This window comes from Gouania willdenowi, chromosome 22, assembly GCF_900634775.1.
Source record: "Gouania willdenowi chromosome 22, fGouWil2.1, whole genome shotgun sequence".
In the NCBI taxonomy this organism is placed as follows: Eukaryota; Metazoa; Chordata; class Actinopteri; order Blenniiformes; family Gobiesocidae; genus Gouania; species Gouania willdenowi.
In genome coordinates, this window is record NC_041065.1 from 32,095,049 (window position 1) to 32,117,339 (window position 22,291).

At 41.3% G+C, this 22,291-nt stretch overlaps 1 protein-coding gene across 1 annotated transcript; it reads right to left on the reverse strand.

Annotated features, from left to right (window-relative positions):
* Positions 1–1,314: 1,314 nt before the first annotated feature.
* baz1a (bromodomain adjacent to zinc finger domain, 1A) lies at positions 1,315–22,017 on the reverse strand. The gene is given in 29 exon segments (XM_028437639.1): positions 1,315–2,022; positions 2,102–2,189; positions 4,428–4,812; positions 4,886–5,000; positions 5,003–5,186; positions 5,900–6,064; positions 6,147–6,229; positions 6,335–6,397; positions 7,050–7,186; positions 7,254–7,366; positions 7,426–7,556; positions 8,831–9,039; positions 9,556–9,794; positions 9,866–9,954; positions 10,154–10,200; positions 10,272–10,328; positions 10,403–10,568; positions 10,681–10,995; positions 11,067–11,198; positions 12,042–12,180; positions 12,249–12,344; positions 12,406–12,606; positions 16,106–16,210; positions 16,285–16,372; positions 16,929–17,006; positions 17,076–17,219; positions 17,298–17,573; positions 21,537–21,665; positions 21,858–22,017. Coding segments are annotated over 28 exon segments (4,134 nt in total). The 5' UTR covers positions 21,650–21,665; positions 21,858–22,017; the 3' UTR covers positions 1,315–1,846.
* Positions 22,018–22,291: the final 274 nt, after the last annotated feature.

The window sequence follows — 22,291 nt, forward strand, 5'->3', positions numbered from 1 at the left end:
ATGTAATGTGTTTGTTGATGATTTTAATTGATTTTACTGATGATTCTAAATGTTCTTATTGATTTAAAGCTGTTAAATGTTTTATCATGTAAAGCACATTGAGTTACCTTGTGTATGAAATGCGATACAAATAAATTTGCTTTGCCTATAACGATTATGGCCATTAAAATGATTTTAGTCCAATATTTAGAAATCAGTTCTGCAACATGCAATTATTTTAAATAAACAACTATTGAACAATGAATTAAATTAAATTGTCTAGATTTGGTCTATATCTAGACGTTGAAATGCAGTAGAGTATTAGATGTCTAAATCTCGGCTATATCTATACTGTATAACGGCTATCTTAATTATTTTAGTTCAGTTTTTGGAGATCAGTTATGCACCTGAGAGTTGTTTTTTTTTTTTTAAATAAATAGTTATCAGATAATGGATTAAAGTGCAATGTCAAAATTCCATCTAAAAACAACTATTGAACAATTGACAATTGCTGTTAGCTGTGGTCCTGAAGGAGTCACCTGTGGCCAGATACCTGCACAGTGAACAGCATAGAAAAGCTCCTGAGGACAAAAAATAACAATACATAATTTGATTAACTTTTATTTTAATTATAATATATTTATGATAACGACAATAATAAAGCAGGCCTCATCTCCCAAAATAGGTATCTCCAGAAAACGATAATTTTAAATTCCCTTGGGATTATTAAAGTATATCTTTATTGTGTATGTGAGAGATGTGTCTGATGAATCATGGCATCTTTGGTTGCTTATGAAACTTAGCGGAGACAGATAGACAGTCATTCGGCTGCAGAGACGGAGCTCTGGTAGTTGGTATCCTGCCGGGAACATCCGTGGGCCAGTTCGACCCAGCAGGTCGTCGAATCGGGCGCTGGTCATCCACAGGTACCGCTGGAAGCGGTCATCATCCAGGTGCAGCTCCTGAAGCTCACCGAGTTGGATGTGGCGCTGGTTAACCTGGTGAAGCCAGGAACGCCGACGGTTCTTCTCCTTCTGAGGATAAAGGAGCAGCGAATTTGTCTTTGGGGTGGCCAGAAATTCTTGATTCGTTTTTTTTCCTTTTGTGTTTTGTATATATTGTGTGTTAATAATATGGACTACAAGTCTAGAATAAAGTCTGTGTACCTATAAAAAAAAATTCAAATTGACACTTTCACTGTGATTAAAATTATTTATGGTAGTAGCTCTGAAAGACTTAAAATAATAATAAAAGTGACGTAATAAGAGCTGAATGTGGAGCAGGAAGTGACTAAAATATCTTCATTCATTTATAATTAAACGCTTCACACCAACAAAGTGAGAGCAATTTGTTTATTTTACATCAGCACAACAAACAAACAAACAGTGTGCCAACCAAAAAGCATAAATAACTGAATTAAGAAAACAAACTAAATAAATACACAGTAGGACGGAAACTCCAGTGTAGTGTGTGTTTCATGTGTATGAGTATGTGTGTTTGTATTTATTTGTGTGTGTCTCTCTAATGGGCTAAACCAGTGGTACTAAGGGGTGTTTAAAGGGGGCGTGGCCTACAGTAGACAGAGCTATGGAAGCCTGTGAGCTCCAAACACAGAGAAAAAACTAAAGCAAAATGAAGTTATTTTGGTCCAAAAACATCCTTCCTGAGTTCACATCGTACAGATGAAAACATCGTACGAGCTTTTCTTTCTTCAAACAAACTCAAACTTAATCAATTTAAATTTCAGTGCAAACATGAAGCGTCTCCAATGGCTTCCTACTGGCCTGTACTGGTTTCTATCACAGGGATGTAAATAAAACAAAACAGAGGTAAAGGGGAGGAGCTTAGGCTAAGGGGTGCGTTTGGTTCAGTGGCGGGAGCGCTTGGCGGGCTGAGCGGAGCTGTGCTCTGATAGGCCGAGCCTGCTGAGTTCTGATTGGAAGAAGAGCTGCAGTCGCTGCGCTGCTTTGTACTCGGCGCTGACGCGAGGGTTGAAGAGAAGACAGTTGGAGAACATCAGAGATACATCGGAGACAAAGTCCGCTGTAACACACACACACAGTACAGTGTGTAACAACATCTCAGAGAGACACACATTAAACACGACGTGACACACACTGACCTGTGTTGGTGTACACACAGTTGTTGACTTTCTCTCTGATGGTGCTCAGAGCGATGGGAGACGTGATGATGTCATAGTAGTCAGGAACCTGGAGACACGAGAACAAGCAATCAGGTTAACAGCTTAAAAAGTAACTAATTACAGAATACACCAGTGGTTCCCAACCATTTTTATATCGCAAATTTCTGGCGACCGCAGAGACATTTATTCTTGATATTTTTATACCGGATAGTATTTGAACTAGATTTGTATTTGAGAAAGAGGAAGTTCACAGTATTTGTATTTGAGATTGTGTGTGGTAAAGCAGTGTTTCTCAAATGGGGGTACGCGATGGCACTACAGGGGATATTTGAGAGAGAGTGGAAAATGAACAAATAAAGTGTCAGTGTTGGTCCCTCCACAGTCGTGATATGACAGGAAATGATAAAAACTAAAGAAATAAATCTATCCAGGAGCCCTTAAATCAGTGTTTTTCCACCTTGGGGTCGGGACCCCATGTGGGGTCGCCTGAAGTTTCTGAAAAATTCATTAATTATATTCTTTTAAAAAAAAAAATCTAGTGCAACTAAAATGTAGTAAAAAAAATTATCTGAGCTCAGACATGATCAAAAACTAAATCTAGAAAAAAGTATCTTTGGGTTAAATTCTGTTAATTGTGTGTGTTATCACTCATTCATTCCATAATTATGATTTATAGATGTTTTTAAATAGTTTTCTGAGCAAAATGTCGCAGTCGGACAAAGGGGGAACTTGAGCAAAAAAGTTTGAGAACTACTGGGGTAAGGGTGTGCGATATGACGATATTAGATTGTTAAGGATTTCAACATGACGACGATCTCCTAAATCACGGAGATCGTAGAATCGTCTGCAGTTCACATTTTAACCCTTGCGGTGCCGTGTCTGTCATAAGTCTGTGGTCCATACACAGAACATCCAATGGTTTTTTTCTCTGCCAAATCACACCATTTGCTAGTCAGCATAACAGACATTAATTAAGATTAATTAAACGCTTAAACAGAGCAGAAGTACGCCCCGCTCCCCCTCCCCCAGTGCAGGGACACACAGAGTTAGCTGTGCTGCTTCCTCCGTGTTAGCGTCTGTCTGTCAGAGGCGCAGTGCAGATGTCTGTCTGTCTGTTAAACTCCATCAGTTCTGAGTGTTGAAACACTGAAATATGTTTGAGAAAACACTGCATGTGTTTCTCTTCTATAACTAACTGTCGCTGCGCTGTAGCAGAGATCTTCTGCTGCTGCAGCAAACGGGGCTGTTTACACATTCTTAAAGAGACAGTACGTGATTTACTTTTAAAAACTACTTTCATCAACTCAGAGCTGCCCTGAAAAAAGCAAAACTACATAATTTAATCACATTTCAGCCTTAATGAAAGAAAAAGTCAAAAGTGACACAAAATGTTGATATTGTGCTGCTAGTGATTAATAAAAGGGTCTTTGTAGCATTTTTCTCCACTGACTTTGACCCATTATTGTTTTTCTTGTAAAACTATTGAAAAAAAATTAATAAATAATAAATGGAGTTTATATCACCTATTGCAATTTTGAGGAAAAATGTAGAGATATGAATATTGGTCCATATCACCCAGGACTAATGTAACCAAAGCAGTAACGTTTTATCATGTAAAGGATATGATTGTCTAAACTGTGTGAAATGAGGCGTTCAAACACTGCTTAAAGTAGGATTTTATTATTATGAGTGTGTTACCTCAATAACAAATATAAATCACTAGAATGATATGCTGCCTTGTTATGTAGCAAGTGTTGCTAATGCTAATGATACACCACTTTAGTTAAAAAAAAGTAAAAAGACTGTGTGTGACTAAAATATCTGTCAGCCTTTTTGTTTGATGTCAACTGTACTAGGAACCAGTTTGATGAATTGCTTACAATTAATTTAAAAAAAAAGAAGAAGATAATTACCTTGTCCTAAATGATCATTTATTCCTTTTGTCCAATTAAGGGCCATCATTTTAAGAAGGTAATTTGGTTTGTTTTATTGGTAAATAACTTTAAAATTGTCTAAATGATTTGAATGAAAAAAATCGTGATCGTGATTTCACAAAGAAAAAAATCGTGATATATTTTTCCCATATCGCCCACCCCTATACTGGGGTAAATAATACAAAAATAATAATGAATCATTTTTAAAAAACAAAACATAATTTTAATCAGTAATTTTTTATCAATTTGTAATCCACAAACACTGGATTACACACTGGATGCTCTTAAAGTTTATATCAGTGGGCGTGGTAGGCCCTCTGTGGAGCACTAAGTGTAATAGTGGGTGTAGTCAGAGCTATGGCGCCGCCCACCTGCGTCCTGGAGACCAGTTTGATGAAGGGCCAGCTGTCCTCGTGTCTCACCATCTCTACGACCACCTGTTCACACGCCGACAGTTCGTGGACGCCATATTTCCTACCTGAGGAGCGGCGTCCTGACGAGGGGCGGGGCTGCTGAGGAATCGCCGCCTCTGTGGAAAAGCAGGTCACATGACGTCTGAGTGACATTCAGCTGCTTCCTGATTGGCTGAAGAAGCAGAGCTCACCTGGTTGTTTACCAGCAGACGCCCTATGATTGGTGGACGATGGCTTGGGCGTTTCTTGATTCCGCCTAGCGCCCCCCGCGCGGGGTGGGGCTTCACTTCCTGATGTCTGATTTGCTTTGGCTGTAGGGGGCATGGCCTTCTTAGCTGAAGCCCTGTGATTGGACATGTCAAACACTGAGCATCACTGGTGGCGAGCTACAGACTGACTCACTGACTGACACTCACTTGGAGGCGGAGCCTTTACCAGCAGGGGCGGGTCTGTTTTTGGGCGTGACCTGCACAGCCTTCTCTTTAGGGGGCGGAGCCAGGCTTTTCTTGGTGCTGCTGAGATTCACAGAGACTTTGAAACAAACTCAGAATCTTTGATGTTCACATGTTCTTAAACTAACCTCAGAGGCTCCTCCTCTTCCACAAACTCCTCCTCTTCCTCCTCGTCATCAATGGAGGAGCGCTGACGGGAAGGAAGTTGGTTTGTTCTCCGTTTGGGTCGACAGTCTGGACAGAACCAGTCTCCCTCTGGAACCACCTGTTATCACCACGTGAATAATATTATTATCATCGTTTTTACTATCATCATTGTGATTTTTGATTATTTTTTTATCATTGTCATTTTTTATCATCACCATTATCATAATTTGTATTAGAATCATTTTCATAATAATTATCATTAAAACATTTTATCATTATAATATTTTGTACCTTTTTTTAAAATAATTTTACTATCATGATTTATTATAATTTTTTATTTATTCATTTTATCATAATTTTTATCATTATCATTTTTATTATGATTTTATTATTTTAGTATCATCATTTTTTAAATACATTTTTATCATCATCACCATTATCATCATTTGTATTAGTCATCATTATTTTCATAATAATTATCATTAAAACATTTTATATACTGTATATATATAATTTTTTGTATCTTTTTTAAAATTAATTTTACTATTGTGATTTTTATTATAATTATTATGATTTAATTATAATTTTTATTTATACATTTTATTAATATCATAATTTTTTATCATCATCATTTTTATTATGATTTTATCATTTTAGTGTCATCATTTTTTAGATCAATTTTATTATCGTTATCATTTTTATTATTATTATGATAATTTTTTATTATCATCACCATTATCATTATTATCAACATTAATGCAAAGGCCCTGTTGTCTCAACCATGTTTGCTGTGGGCGTGGCCTATTTCCTGAGTGGGTGGGGCGTGCATACCTTAAGGCGGGGCCTGAGGCAGTGGGTGTGGTGTCCTCGGTCACAGGCGTCACACAGCAGCATGTTGTCTGCGTCTCCTTTACGTCTGCAGATACGACAGCGCGCGTTGAGGATGGAACGAGACCACACGACGCTACGCTCCAACGTGGACAAGTGAACAAACACCTGGACACACACGCAGAACATAAAGGGATGTGTCACTGCAGTCCACCAGCCAATTAGAGGCGACCTGTGAAGAGGAACTGACCTGTGATAGACTGGAACAGGACAGCAGAGATTCCCGCCATCGTTCCAACACTGACTTATAGACACACCCACTATCACTGCCATCTGACACACACACACACACACGCACAAACGCACACACGCACACACACGCACACACAGTCAGCTGAACAACATTGAGCCGTGAGCTGTGATTGGTCGATGCAGTACCGTCACTGGCCTGGTCTTCGTCTCTCTTCTTATTTTTCTTCATCTTCTGATCTTTCTCCTCGCCTGTAGGGGGTGGATTTTAACGGACTGTGACTGTTATCCAGGGACAGGTCAGCCAAACTATTGCACGGTATGTTGTTGTAAATAAGCAGCCTGTCGCTGCTGCTGAGTCACCGCTAACAGCAGCTCAATAGCCTGATATGTTTAGCATTGCGTAGCTGAGAAAAATGCTGTGAATTAGTTTTTCCACATTTATTTTCATAAGCATTTTCAACAGCAGAATGTGCACCTGGAATATGAACAGCTTACTTTACATTACTGTGCTAAGGCTGAAAAATTACTGTTTTAATTTTGGAGCAGCTGTTTTGTGCTTTATATGCACATCATTTATGGTTGTTTTATAGCAGTTGATCAACAGTGGATTATTATATTATTACAGCACTGATATGAAGCTGTATGGACAAAAATGACCCAAAATAAATAATGCATTCTTTAATTCTAAGTAACTCAAAAGTTACTTTTTCCAGTAACGCATTACTTTTTGGTGTAAGTAATCAAAATAGTAACCGAGTTACTTTTTTTCAGTAACTAGCACAACACTGCTGTGCATACACCTGCGTCATATGTGTGCCTGTCCTTAGCCTCACTGAGAAACCCTAGTGTTCTGGTGCATGTGGTGGTACGTGGAGGTACAGCTGGGATTAAACACACTCACCCAGAGGAGCTCTGAGGAAGCGTCTCTCGATGCCTTCCTGAACGTGAGCAAGAGCATGAGCGAGGACACTTACGGTGCTGCTGACGCTCTGAGGCGTGGCGCTACCGCTACTAGCGGCGCTCTTCACTTCCTGTACTCTGTAAAGAAAGCGTCCATGCTGAGCTGTGCTGTCTTCACTGACCGTGTGGTGTTTTCAGCTCTCACCTGTCTCTAACCCTCAGGTGAGGAACGACCTCCGTCACGTCCACACCCTCAGCGCTCAGCAGCTTATAGTTTCCTGTTTCTATTGCCAAGCGCCAAACACGTCTGTCCATCACCTGAGGGGGCGGAGCCATGTCAGTCACGTCAGACCACCTGTGACTACAAGTGAGCTCACCTTTAGAGTCCCCAGAGTTCCCTGGTGGATCCGGTCCTCGATGTCTAACAGCAGGTCCCTCAGTCTGACCTCCATCAGGGCCTCGGCCGCTGCAGTGCATTCTGGGATAGATCGGGATGACTCAGGATCGTCTGTGGGAACAGGAAACGCTTAACATAGGTGAGATTTAACAGGTGGGACATACTAACAAATATCCCACACACTTTGGTCTCAAATAATTCTGATTTCTTTTTACTATTTGTTCCTTAATTATTCAATATTCACACTGTAAATATTAGAATTAAATAGAAGAATTTGAAGATGCAAGATACTGTTTTATTTCTTGATGTCAATTTTTTATATTTTATTTTAAACTGTTTACGTTTCCATTCACATGATCAATATAAATCAAGTCATATTAAATCAAAATTATTCTATATAATTTTAACTGTATAGAATTTAATATACTGTATTGTCTTCATTGAGAAGGTATTTCTGGCTCCAGGAGGACTTTAATCCAGGTGAGATGAGGTTAGATGGTTCCTTGTAGAGTAAAGGTTGCAGACCCCTGACCAGGGGAAGAGGGTTAGGAGACCCCACTATAACAGCTGGACCTTCTGGATTAAATTACATGGGTTGAAGCAATGCAGATACTAAGTTAGTTATGCTACTGTTAAGTTAATTTAAGTACAGCATTTCTGTAAAATAAAAAAACAGAATACATGTAACCTGTTGTTATGCTTTGCTGTTATTTAAAACACTTGTTACGTCTTCTTTTAAAATTATATAAAATAAATAAGCTGTTAATTCCAATAGTACATGTTTGCACAGCCGGAAACCATCGGTCTAGGACCCTCGAGGTAGGACGCTACTGTTGTGTTTTTTTTTCTTCGACAGAGCACCAACTAGAGGCCAGATGTCTGAGCCTGAGTTTGAGGCCTGGGACCCATTAGTTAACTCATTCAGTGCCAGCCATTCTGAGATTTTCTACCCCCCTCAGTGCCAGCCGTTTTTGAGCATTTTGACTGATTTTTAAAGACCCACAAAAAAAAAAATTGTTGCTGGCTTGTTTCGTTTTTTTGTAATCAGCTGTTGAATAGAGCAAGTTTTACACAAATCTTCAGTTTCAGAGCAAAAAGCTGAGAAAAAAGCCTTTTTGTAAAAAAAAAACCCTGTCAGTGACTTTAAAGCTTTTTTTTGCGTTAGTGACAACTCTAACATCTGAACATCGTTTCCTTATATAAAACTAAAAAACACAAAAACCAGGCTTTTGATGGCAAAATTATTATTTATCTATCTGTAACCCCCCCGATCTTAAAAAAAAAAAAAAAAGGGTGCGACCATTTCAGAAAGTCAGTAGCATCACTGAAAAAGTTAGTGTAGAGCCCTGGTGTGTGTGTGTGTGTGTGTGTGTGTGTGTGTGTACCTGAGCGTGCGTATGTGTGTGGGTCACCCGTCCTCAGCGTGGTGTGTAGTCGTTCTCTCTCCTGTATCAGGGCGTCTCTCAGTGAACTCTCTCTGAGGCCTCGAGGGTTCAGGGCATCGATCAGCTGATCAACCTCCTCCAATGAGCTGTAGAAAGCCCATTGGTTGGGACGATTGATGGGCGTGCTGCAGGTGCTGAGGGGGGCGGGGCTTCCAGCCATGATGGGAGATAAACACAAATAAATACAGATATAGAATAACTGAACATTTTTGTATTTTTGCACAATTTATAAAATTGACGTTTCATTTTTGTATCACCATAAAATGTTGTGTATTTTTGTTGTCGTTTTGTGTACTTTTTTGTAGTTTGGTTTGTTTTGTGCCATTTATAAAATTTATTTCATTTTTGTAGTAGTTTAGTGCATTATTTTAAAATTTTGTGAATGTTGTTGCAGTTTCATGCATTTTTTAAAAATCATTTAGTTTTTTGTTGTTTCGTGTATTATTTGTATAGTTTTGTGTATTTCAGTTTTCATTTTGTGTAATTTTGTTTGTTTTGTGTAATTTATAAAATTGGCGTTTCATTTTTGTAGTAGTTTTGTGTATTGTTTAAAAAATTGTGCATTTAAAAAAATATTTTTTTGTATTTCTGTTTGATTTGTGTAATTTTTAAAATTGGTAGTTTTGTGTATTTTTGTTGATGATCCGCCTCCTCAGAACCCTCACCTTCCCTCTGCTGGCTCATCCATCTCTTCGTCCTCTATGCTGCGGGCAGCCGTGGCGTTGTGGGTGGAATCTGTGGAGGGCCGTAACATGTCCTCCGTTAACCCAAAGCTGTCATCCTCTACAAACAGTGCGGTGGCCGATGGGAGGAGCCAGTAGCGGCGATAGAGGCGGTCCCTGCCCAGAGGCAGCAGGGAGGTGCAGGCTGACGCCCTCTGGATACGATCCTGCAGCTCTCTGACCTGCGGCACAAACATCACCGTTACCATGGGAACGCCACCCGTGACATCACAGCATCACCATGTGACCAAACCTTTTCCTGCTCTCGCTCCAGCTCCTCAGGACTCTGAGCGCAGAGTGGGTCAGCAATCAGCGGCGCGGGGTCCCTCAGGAGGACTTCACCTGGAAAACACACCGCGTTACCGCGGTAACCACCAATCATTCCTCCTTACAGATGTTACTGACTCAGCGAGACTTTCTAATGTCTCGCCACATCACACACAGTAACACATAAACACACGTAGTAACACACTGTAACGTGTCTCCACATCACACGGTCACCAGATGACCCACAACACCAAGATTATTAAACAACCTTTACCTTCTGTCCTCGTCTCCTGTCCATCCTCCGGTTCACCAGGAGCCTCACTGATCACAGAGCACAGTTAGCACAGTAAACACACACACGCGCACACACACACACACACACACGCACACACCTGTTGACATCCTTCACTTCTTTCTCCTTCAGCCTCTGCTCTTTACGAAGTCGAACCCTGACGAAAACAAACCACACCTCAGACTGAGTGTGTGTGTACCTGTGGGTGCGTGTGTCTGTGTGTGTGTCTACCTGTGTGCTGCCTCCTCCCTCTGGCGTCGGTGTTGCTCCGCCCTCACTTCTCTGAGCTCTTGACGAGCAGCTCGTTGATCTTCTACACAATCATCCATCACGTCTCTGCTGGACGACAACGTCAGGAGTTTACACAGCAGAGCACTGAGGATCTTCAGCTTCTCCCCTGGACGGACGGACGGACGGACGGGCACGCGCGCGCACACACACACGCACACACGCACACACAATGTAACACAAACTAACACTGTGTAACTCAGTAACACACACACACTTACCGGCGTTCAGGTCGTACACGGCACTGTTCTTCAGCTTCCTGAGGAGGGCGGGGTCACTGAGCCTCAGCTCCACACACGGGTCGTCCCTCAGCGTGAAGCCCCCCTGCTTCTGATAGCGCAGCTTGGCATTGCCATGGTGACAGTCGGCGCCGGACGCCATGATGTGCAGACGGAGGATCTCTGACAGTGTGCAGCTGTCTAGGTCCAGAGCCCTCAGCCCACAGCCCTGAGTCATGTGACTCCACGCTGAGGAGAACACGGCCACGGCACGGAGCGCCGAGCACGCCGCGTCCTCATCCAGCGCCTCACAGCGGTCTGTGGGCATACAGACACACACAGTAAAACAGCTGCTCTGTCACAGCCCCCCACCCCGTGCAGGCCCATACCTTCAGCCTGCTCCTTGGACACCTCCTCCTGCTCCTCGTCCAGCGTCTGAAAGATGGCCGACAGGAAGAAGAAGAGCAGCTCACAGAGAGGGCCCTCAGGGTCAGAGGTCACCAGCGCCTCCTCCAGGATCTCTGAAGTACCACATACACAGGTCACAGTGTGTGTGTGATATGGAGAAAATTTTATATCACGATATAGGTAGATTTATATACTGGTATTTTTCCTTAAAATTAAATGAAATTAATGGAAAATTGCTTTTCATTATATATTTTATGGTTTCTATAAATAAATAATACATTTCTCAGAACCTTTAGGATTTCACAACCAGCTTCTCTGATTGTTATGACCTTAAACTCCTGATTTTCCATCAGTTTTTTCCAAATAGTTTAAAACGTTGTGCAATTATTTTTTATAATAATGGTCAATTTTCCCCAAAAAAATTATTGCTTTTCAATCATTTCATATCAATACAGAAAAGAGCAAATTCACAACAATTTACCAAGATATGGATAATTTCCATCACAGTGTAAAGGTCTAGTGCTGAGAATATTACATTGAGTAAGACATTTGTGAGACACTTTTGCAGCTATTTATCTTGTCATATTGGCTGTAGTGACACCGTTTGTAACCAGACTAATTGATGACCCAATCTGGGTTTCACCACCACATACCACAGTATCCATTTAGTGCATCTTTGTTTCTCTAAACTAAACACTTCACGCTCATGTCTGGTGTTAAATGATGTAGAATTAGCTCTAACGCTGCTGTAAACTAGTATCTCTGGGTGATGCTAACATGCTACTAGTAACACATTAGTTTGCTACCTTCATCATATTTTAGCTACAGAAACACAAACATTAAATTAGACATAGAAACCATAGAGGGTTGTATCATACAATAGACACTCTTATATCACACAGCGTTGTGCGTGTGTGCGTGAGTGTTTGTGTGCATGCGCCTGTGTGTGTGTTCACCCAGAGAAACACCGTCTGGAAACTCGTCCTTCAGACCAAATAAGTCTCCAAACGCCCTGAGAAACTCCAGAACCATCAGAGCTTCTCCAAACAGCTCAGGAGGCAGACGTGTTCTCACCGGGACCGGAACAGGAAGTTCCTGAAGGAAGCATCACACGGTAATATATGAAGCTGGTTGTCACGGTAACATGTGATGCCTTCACTGACCTTCAGGTCGTCACACTCCAGGTCCTCCCTGGGTTTGTTCCACTCCTTCAGACGCTCAACGTACTTCTTCTTCTCCTCCTTCAGCTTTTCTCGTTCCTGTCAACAGGAACCAAACCCTGAGCTCACAGACTCCGCCCCCTCACGTCTAGCTACGCACCTTCTCTTTCTCCAGGCGCCGCTGCTCCTTCTCCTCCCTAAAGTATCTCCTCTGCGCCTCCTTCAGCCTCTCTCTCTCCTCCCTCTCCTTGTGTTTGACGCCCTGCGAAGCATCTTTGAGCCGAGCCCGTGCCGCCATTTCCTCCCTCTGCTGCAGCAGCTTCAGCTTCTCCTCTGCAGCGCTCAGTAGGGGCGAGCACACCTGAGACAGGAGCCGGTTCACACATACCAGAGACATCTGCGTTTAGGGCAGTGTCAAACTCATTGTAGTTTGGGGGAAGAAGTTTGATCTTAAATGGGCCACAGATTTTAGGGTGAAAAAATGTACCATTTCAACAACAATTTCCCAAAATTGTCATTTCAATGCATAATTGATACATAAAGTATGTATATGTATACGGCACTGATAATATCCAGACAGTAAGTCACAGATATCAGTCCCTACAGGATTTTATCTTTTAAATTTAATTTATTATCTGACTAATTTTTATTTAATTTTGGGAAATTATGATAAAATAATTGAATAATAATGACTATAATAATTTTAGTTATTTGAAAAATTTGAGATTTAAAATGACTGCAGTCATGTGATTAAATCAGGGGAAAAATGTGATTCTCCAAATATTTTGGTTTCAATAAATTTGAAATATTTAATCATTTACACAATAATTCATGTTTTTTGTTTGTTTTTTTTTGTTTTTTTTACTTCCTTCTGCGTACCAAATTGGCTACGTGCACAATAGGGATGTAATGATTAGTCGTAAGACAGTTAAAAATCGATTCATAGGTATCGCGGTTCACAGCGATACTGTGAAAATTGAATCGCAGTACTTTTTTTAAACAGCACAGGGCGCTATACAGAAGTGTTGGCGGTGAGCGGAATCTACTACTACTTTCTTTCTGGCCGCCTTCTACTCTTAAACATGTTCATAAATGATTCCTTACCCCTTTAGCACCGAAAGAATATCTTTAATATTACGTGAATATCTGTAAAAGTCACATTTTTTATTAGCTCTGTCTGCTAGCACATAGCATCTCTTCTTCACTGCTAGATTAGCTGTATGCCAACCAATTGTTAAGACACAAAATACATTTTCAGTTGCACTTTTAAAAAGAAAAAGAACTATTATGCAGTTTTGCATGGACTTCCGGTCCATTGTTGTTACGAAGCCAGCGAGCAGAGGGGAAAATGGTATATCAAGGGGTCGGAGGTTCAGCATTACACTGTTGTGTACCTAGATCTACCTTTTCTTCATGGTATAATTCCTGTATTAGCTTCCACTGCTTCCCTGCTGATAATGCAGTACTTCAGCAATGGCTAGCCAAAATCCAGAGATAACTTCATTCCAAGTAGGGACACAAGAGTATATAGCTGGCATTTAATACCCAGTGATATTGTGCTTACGCCAAATAGAAAACGAGGACTTGCGGAGATGATTTGAACTGGCTCTGAGTCAAACAGATTGGCTGCAGCTGCGGACGTGTTTTGGAGCACTTTGCTAATTCAGATTACCAAATTCACCATTATACCAGGTGAGTTTGCATTTTATATTCTGTATTTAGTTATAGTAACTGGTGCATGTAGTATTCAAAGTTGAAGCTGCAGTGTGTGAGGCACTCCACGCTCCCTCCTACCCTCTTCATAGAGTTTCTTCATAGAGACTAGTGAAAAATGTAGGAACTTTATCTTGTGCTATTGGAGAGTTTTCTGATGTTTTAGAGACATTAAAACTCTCTCTATCTATCTATCTATCTATCTATCTATCTAAAGCGTTTCAAATAATACAGTACAAAAAAAATTCGGCCGCTCACACCGTCCCGTCATTGGACCAGAAGTGTTGTGCCTCACACTGTCGAATGCGGAAGTACATTTTCTTTGCCCGGTGCAACAAACCAAATGGATGGTCTAAAGCAGTGGTTCCCAAACTTTTTGTGCCCAAGGTACACCAAAGGACAAGTAAAAATCTGAAGGCACACCTATTGCACAAAATAGCCTTTATAACACATTATCGCTCATCACGTACAATATCATGTACAAGAAAGCGCTTCGTTTTCCCTCCGTTTCTCTGTTTTAATGTTGTCCTACAGCCTTTTTCACTGTCTAATAATTCTCACCTGCGCAATCGCGGGAACAGCAAAATATTGCGTTCTCCTTTTCTTTCTTTTTTTTTTTAAAGAATTGTTTTTAGGTATAGAGTTTGCCTCTGTATTATAAAATGAGTGCATACAAAGTAGTAAATTCAAATATAACTAGAATTGCAAGCAGTTATAAAAGGTATAAAGTTTTTTTACTAATGCATTTTTTTTGGAGTCGTGTATTTTTGTATCTTTCTGTTGTGTTCTTATGCATTTTTTGTATAATTATTGTTTTTGTTGCCATTGCAGTGTGATTCTGGAGTCATTTTGTGTACTTTTGTATCTTTTTTGGTGTAGTTTTGTGCATTTCTGTTGTCATTTTGTGTAAATATTTAGTTTTCATATTTTTGTTATATTTTTCCGGAATGTATGTTTTTGGAGTCATTATGTGTATTTTTTTAATCTTTCAGTTGTCTTTTTGTCCATTTTTTGTTATTGTTTTTGGTTGCCATTGTAGTGTGATTCTTAAGTCATTTTGTGTACTTTTTGTATAAATATTATTTATTTTTTTTGTTTTACTTTACTCATTTAGTATATTTTTATTATAAATAAATACCGTGCGTGTGTGTTCCTGTGAAATGTTTGAGACGCTGACAACCAAACTCCATAGCCATTGCAGAGCTTAGCTTCCATGCGCGGCACCACAGAGAATGTGCATTTTTCCAGATGGAGTATTGAACGGGTTGAGTTCAATACCGACTCTAGTGAAACAGCGCATTAGTGAGCAATTACACGGACAGTTATATGGTTTAAACAATGGGAAACTTGTCAGCAAAAGACTCAGCAGTGGCTGACTGTTTCAAATGACCTATTGAAAGAGCTTCCGTTTTTGAGACACAACGATAGCACGGTACAGTGATGGAGACGGAAGAGGAAGTGGACTCCGTGACCCACGACTTAAAGGAAGTTTGGGATCATGGGCATAATTTTAAATAACCATGACATATTAACTTAAATAACTTAGCAGTACAAAAACATTTTAATATTGACCTTTTTTAAACCCAAACAAAGTGCGACACAGTGACATCATATGACCCAGAATTGGAAGAAGCGCGCTCATCACATAAATACATAAACAAGGTTTTAAGCAAATTTTAAACTATTTTCATCTTCTCATATAAACAACTTAAATAACTCAGCAAATGAATTATACAATGTTGAGTTCACATTTTAACAGTCCCGTCATTATGAGCTCAACAGTAGCCCTTTGGTTTCAGGCCTTTTCCCATGCGTTTTTTGCCGTGCACTTTTCAGGTGTTCTCAGCTGCGTGGCGCACAGCCAAAGGCTGTTCATAGGGTGACTTTCTCATCAGTGCGATTGTGCTTACCTGTTGAGGTGCACCGCGGAGAATTATGCGCGCACACGGAGCAATATGAGCGCGCGCTGGCATGCGCTTGTTGCGGCACATGCACCCAGCATTACATGCTCGGAGCACTCAGGCTCTAAATCCCACGGCACACCTGGACTTGACTCATGGAACATCAGTGTGCTTCGGCCCACCGTTTGGGAACCACTGGTCTGAAGGGCCGGATTTGTGTGCGTGTGTGTGTGTGTGTGTGTGTACCTGTCCAGGTGAGCTTTTGGGGCTGCAGGTGAACACTGGTGGGGGGTCGGGGAAGAACTGAGACAAGCTGCATTCAGACAGTCTGTATTTGGTGACAGTAGACGGCTGAAACACACACACACACACACATACTTTAGTGTGTGTGTTAGTGTGTGTGTTACCTTTAGTGTGTGTGTTACCTTTAGTGTGACTGTGCCGTGGATCAGTTCACAGTGTTGTTTGAAGAGCAGCTTCAGTCGTTCTCTGGTCACAGTCGACTTCCTGCGACTGAACACATGGGGGTAAAACTTTCAAATCAAAAGCTTCAACACTCTTAGCCATGAGGCCACAGTTACAGGCCATGCTGATGATGTCATACTAACTTTCGCCACATTTTTTTCCACTTTCAAGATATTTTCCGCACTAATAAACCCTTTCCACCACTTTTTGACCTAATGTCACATACGTTGACCTCTTTTCACCATATTCATGATTATTTTTGCTTTTAACCATATTCACCACTTTTCATGCCTATTATTTGCCAGTTTAAACCAATTGATACTTTCAACCCTTATTACCACTTTTTCCAGTCTGTTCTTGCCCACTCTAATTTGTAACTTTTAACCAATTTCTGTGGTTTTTAAAATCTCATTTCCCCACCTTTTCCACCATTTTTGGTCACTTTGGACCCATTTTATTTCTGGTTAAAACATTAAGGTACAGTGGGGATCGTTGGTCTCTGGCACTTTTATTTTGGCGGTCGCTGACTGAAAAGGTTGAGAACCACTAGTGTAGAGTACGTTAGTGTGATATTTACAACACAGACCTTCACAATAAAACACACCTGATCTGATTGGCTCTGACAGTGAATGTCTCTTTGTGTCCATCCATTATCCTCACCTGGTATTTAAACGCTGAGGGACTGAAACACACACACACAGTGAGTACACATGGATGTCAGACCCGTGGTCAGACCATGTGACCTACTCACCTGTTAACCTGAGGTGACCTCTGGAAGGCGGAGTCTTCTTCATCACTGTCACTGATGATGATGGTATCACTGTCAGCTGGTTTCACTGCTTTGGTGTGAGTGTTGGACTGAACATAGAGAACCTGAAGGACCTCACACACATGTCTGACACACACAGAGTCAGTGACTGCAATGGTCACTCACACTCCTCTGTAACCCTGTAACCAATGGTAACAGTCCTACCTGTGCACCCCCATGCACACGTCCACCTTCTCCCCAATGAAAAAGCGTTCCCTGATGAAATCGTACACACTCTCACTGAGCTCTGACAGGCGCTGGCGGCGTCCGTTAGCGGCCATCAGCAGGACGGGACGCAGTAGCGCTGACGGGAATGAGCTCAGCGTCTGACGCGCTCGCCGCTCGCTCTCTACCGCCTCCAGGTAGGTGAGACCCGCTCTACCAGTCAGAGAGCAGCTCCACACCAGACTGTTACACAGGATGGTCCTCTCAAAGAACTCACTGAGGACGCGCACACACAGGGCAAGGCAAATGTATTTGTATAGCGCATTTCATACAACGGCAACTCAATGTGCTTCACATGATCAAACAGAAAACATTCAATAGCTTAAAATCAATAACAACATTTGAAATCATCAGAAAAACAGTTAAAATCATCAACAAACACATTACATCAACAACAACATGAAAAATCTCCCTCTCATTTATACGCAGTAGAGAAAAAAAGTGCCTTTAACTTTGATTTAAAAATGTTCACATGAGATACTGACTTCAGCTGTACTGGCAGTTTGTTCCACTTCTTTGCAGCATAACAACTAAACGCAGCATCACCATGTTTACTGTGAGCTCTGGGCTCCACTATCTGACCTGTCCATGCAGTTATTAAAAGATGTTCCAAATAATTACCTAAACAGTAAATTCCATATCTCATTCAGAGGCTTGTTCTGTCTCATTTGGACTATGATTCAGTCGTTTGGTCAAACACTTCATTAAAAATGTGAAAAAGTTACAATTAGTGCAAAACAAAGCTGCACGAGTGGCTCTAAAATGTGGAGATGGTTGTGTACAATAAGTAACTTTCTAAAAAGTATTATTGCTACACAAACACCTTTTATGTTTTACCAAAAGTTGCCTTTTAGTAGAAATACACATTGTTATTGAACAAGACATTCAGAAAGGCAGTGTTTCACTCTGAAAATATGAAAGTCTAGTCTAAGCCAACGTACAGTTACGTTTCGAGCCATGCAGCAATGGAATCACTGACCACATTATATTAAAGAACAAAAAACCAGTTATAGCTTTAAAAGGCAACTCAAATTATATCACGATAGAGGCATATGAGCATTTAAAAAAATTCTAAACATTTTTCTCTGAATTACTGTTGTAACTAAACAAAAGGCTTGATTGTGTTTTTTGCATTGACGGATAATCAGCTAAGGCTGTGATTGGTCAACTCCAAACCTCAGCCCCAGTCACACCGCCATGTTTCAACTTTTTGTGGAGCGATACGAGAGTTGTTTCTACAGTGGACTGAGTCAAAGATTGAACTGAGACTGACTAAAAGTGCCAGAGTTTTATTTTCTTTCATGGCTGCAGCACCGCCAAAAAGAGTCAATCACAGACAAAAAGTGTGTGTTTACTGTTACTATCGCTACCACTGCCACATCTCTACAGTGTGTGTTTCATTCACAGTAAACAATGACCAACATGCTGTGGAGGCTGCCAAAGGAGTAGACATGGCGTTATGTTTAAAGTGATCTTTACAACGCTGTCCCGATCTCAACTTTCCGTGGCTGTGGACCCGGGGTCTACTCACCCCCGGCGTGACTGTTGACGGGACCAGTCGACAGTCCGCTCTATACACTTTGTTTACAAGTTACCCATGTTTATATTGAATAATAAAGTGCAAGTTTTGAAACCGTTGTTTTAATGTTTGTGTCCAACAATACACACATGGTTATGTACAGTAGGTCAGTAATAAATTACATTTTTGTTTTCTCTCTTCATTTGTCTGACAAGTGAAGATAAATTACAATTTAAGATGATTAAAAAACATAAAACATTTTTTCTGTGACAGGAAGATAAACAAGATCTTTTTAATGCTCATTTGTAACAACAACACACAGCTACAACCCCTTAGCGGCAGGGCGGCCAATCACACAGTGAGGCGTTCCCTCTACGCAGAAGTAAAAGGTCCAACCTCCACGTCACGTTGGCGGCATGCCCCCGGCGTAGGTCCTGACGTTGAACCTTAAACCAGGCTTAACTCTGCTAATATTGGGTGGAGTAGTAGTTAAGCAAGCAGGTGTGTAATCTGAGGCTCATTGGTTCTGATCTCACTTGGTCCATCACTGTGGGAGGTTGATCAGTCCCTTATAATAACCCTAACTGCTCCTCAGGGAGGAGTAAATGCAGAAAACACATTTCGTGTTTGTAGCTTTACATATACTGTATGACAGTAGAGTATAATGTATTTTATTCTATTTGCTCAATTTGAGAAATTCCACCAGTTTCTGAAAGCTAATGAGTTGTTCTTTACAGCCAACATGGTGTCTTTACAGTAATTTTACTCACACATGACTAAATCATTAAAGTTGCGGCTTTGTTTTGACGAAATCGATACGAGGAGCAAAGTCTGAGAGAGAAAAAGAGAGAGAGAGAAAGAGAGCGCGTCCATCCAAGTATTTCTCTCCATCACTTTCAGTTTTCCTTTTGATAAAGATGTAATGTCCTTTATTTCTTGTTCTTTAAGTCCACGTAGAGGTAAACCATGAGCTGACCCTCCATGGTTTCCATCATCTGGTCTAGACCTCATTACCATATATAAAGCTCAAAGTCAGCATGGGATGGAAACTTTCAGTTTCCACCAGATACGTCTCGCTGCGCCACAGCACCGATCCGGTTTTTCCCCGCTGTCCGCTGCATTGAGTGCACGCGGCGCACTCCGGTTGGACGACTGTGACGTCACGAGATAGAGCAGTTCTCACAATATTTATATAATCGTGCGAGAACACAGTTAAATGTATGTGTTATAAACGCAACAATAAACAGATAAACAGGTCAGTGTTCCTAACGAAGGAGAACTAGAAGGTTGGACTCTGGATTTGTCATAAACATTTTTTTTATCAACAGCCAACAGAGAAGAAATAAAACTGCACCAGTAAAACATGAACTACATCAAAGATGCTGCAGTTTACAGTGTAGTTACAGTATGAGAGCAAACAGTATAGTGAATGTGATTTTGTTTTTACACATTATGACATTTTGGTGATGTAGTTACTTGAAATACAATCTGAAGTGTTTTATTTTGAAAAGTAACCCGATATCTTACTGCAGAGCACATGCTTAATTTCCTGTTTAGCTTCATCCGCTCTGTGCTGATTGATGCGTCGTGTTCCCGTGTCCGCCAGAAATAGAAGTCCTGCGTTTCTCTGGCAGAGGGCACCAGACTACCGCAGCTGGATAGGAGCAGACAGGCACCGCAGCAGACCCGGTGGAAATTAACACACAGAATAAAGTGGAAACCTATCAGCTCTGGTGACGCGGCGGTGATGTAACGCAGCGGACTCTTCTCGCTTTGGGGAGATATTCGCTCCACACACACGCGCCTTTCTTGTTTTTATTCGTAGAAGAAATGACCTGTTATTTCAGCCACTGCTTGAAAACCTAATATTGACACTAAAACATTAAAACATGTTGCCAATATCTTATCTCGAATCTCTGTCAATTTTTACTTCAACTATGGTACACCAGTTAAGTCAACTATTCGTCAGAATGGATGGCTTGGGAAAAAAAAAAGGGTGCGACCAAATTCTGTGCTGGTGCGACCAACTGAGAAAGTTAGTCGCACCAGTGCCAACACTGGAAAAGTTAGTGTAGAGCCCTGGTAGAGGTTAAAGGAGGTGAAGTCGGGAAGTGGCAGAGTTATTGCACAATGTGATTTATTTTTAGGTTAACAAATTGTTTTATCATAATTTTAATTAGTTAATGTCATTAATCAGTACCCTCTGTAAGAAATAACAATTCACTAACTTTTAAAGCTATAGGGAACCATTGCAAAAGAGTCAAAGAGCCACATGAGGCTCCAGAGTCGCAGGTTGTAGACCCCTAATCTAGGTAAACAGCAGCTGAGCTAACTAACTGTAGAACTTTAGTCCAATGTTTACATCTTCTGATCACAAACACACTCATACGCTGTGAAATGCTGTCAGAGAATCAGACGGTCCCTGAACGCAGCACACAGGTGAGTTTGAGGTGTTTTTTTTTTACTTCTGAGGATGTCCGAGAACCACTCAAGTATAGTTAAAGTTAATATCACACTTTAAGGTAATGTTTACGTAATTAAAGTAACTTTTCTCTTTTCATCACAAACACACGATGTCACAAAACCCAGTCCCTGAACGTAGCACAGTTTTTAGTTGTTTTGGCTAAACTTCGGGTGTGTTCGGCTGTTTTCGGACTCACTCGTACGTCCTGAAGATCTCGTGGGTGATTTTACAGAGGAAAACCTCTTCTTCAGGCCTTAAATCCTCCGGTGGTTCCTGTCGGACGAAGTTTCGGCGGTGAAGAAGCGGCATCCCGGTGCTCTGTGGGCTGAGCGGGACAAAGCGGGTCAGGAAGTCCCGGTAAAGCCGCGCTAAATACCGGGCGGAGCTTCGCGGCTCTTTTGTTCTACTTAATCCGGCACCATGTGCTCGGAGAGCCGGCTCTCAGCACCCAACGGCTCCTCCGGCATGGCTCACGCTGCTCCGCCCGGTACCGGCTCCGGTCGGACAGATAACTTACCGGCTCGTGCTTGGATGAAGGTGGTCCTCTTTCCGAACTGACGACGAACGTCCCGGATCGGCTCGGCAAGTTTTCAAACACTTCACGGACCGCGACAGAGCTCGGAAATTACAGCTCCTTTTTCTTTTTCTTCTTCTTGTGTGGTTTATTGGCGGGTGGCACTCAACTAAGAGAAGTGCATTTTCCGCCACCTACTGTATCGGAGTGTAACTTAAACTAAGCGGACCCATGTAGCCCCCCCCCCCCCCCCCCCCCCCCCCCCCCCAATGCCCCGCCACTAGGTTCCCCCCGACACCAGCTTCTTTGCTGTCACTTTCCAACACGTTCCTAACTTCCTCCCATGACAGTTCCCTCATATTCAGACATTTCTTTTCTCCTTTTACAATTATCTTAATTTATTCCGTTTTTTGTTTAACCTGATCAGTGCAATTGAT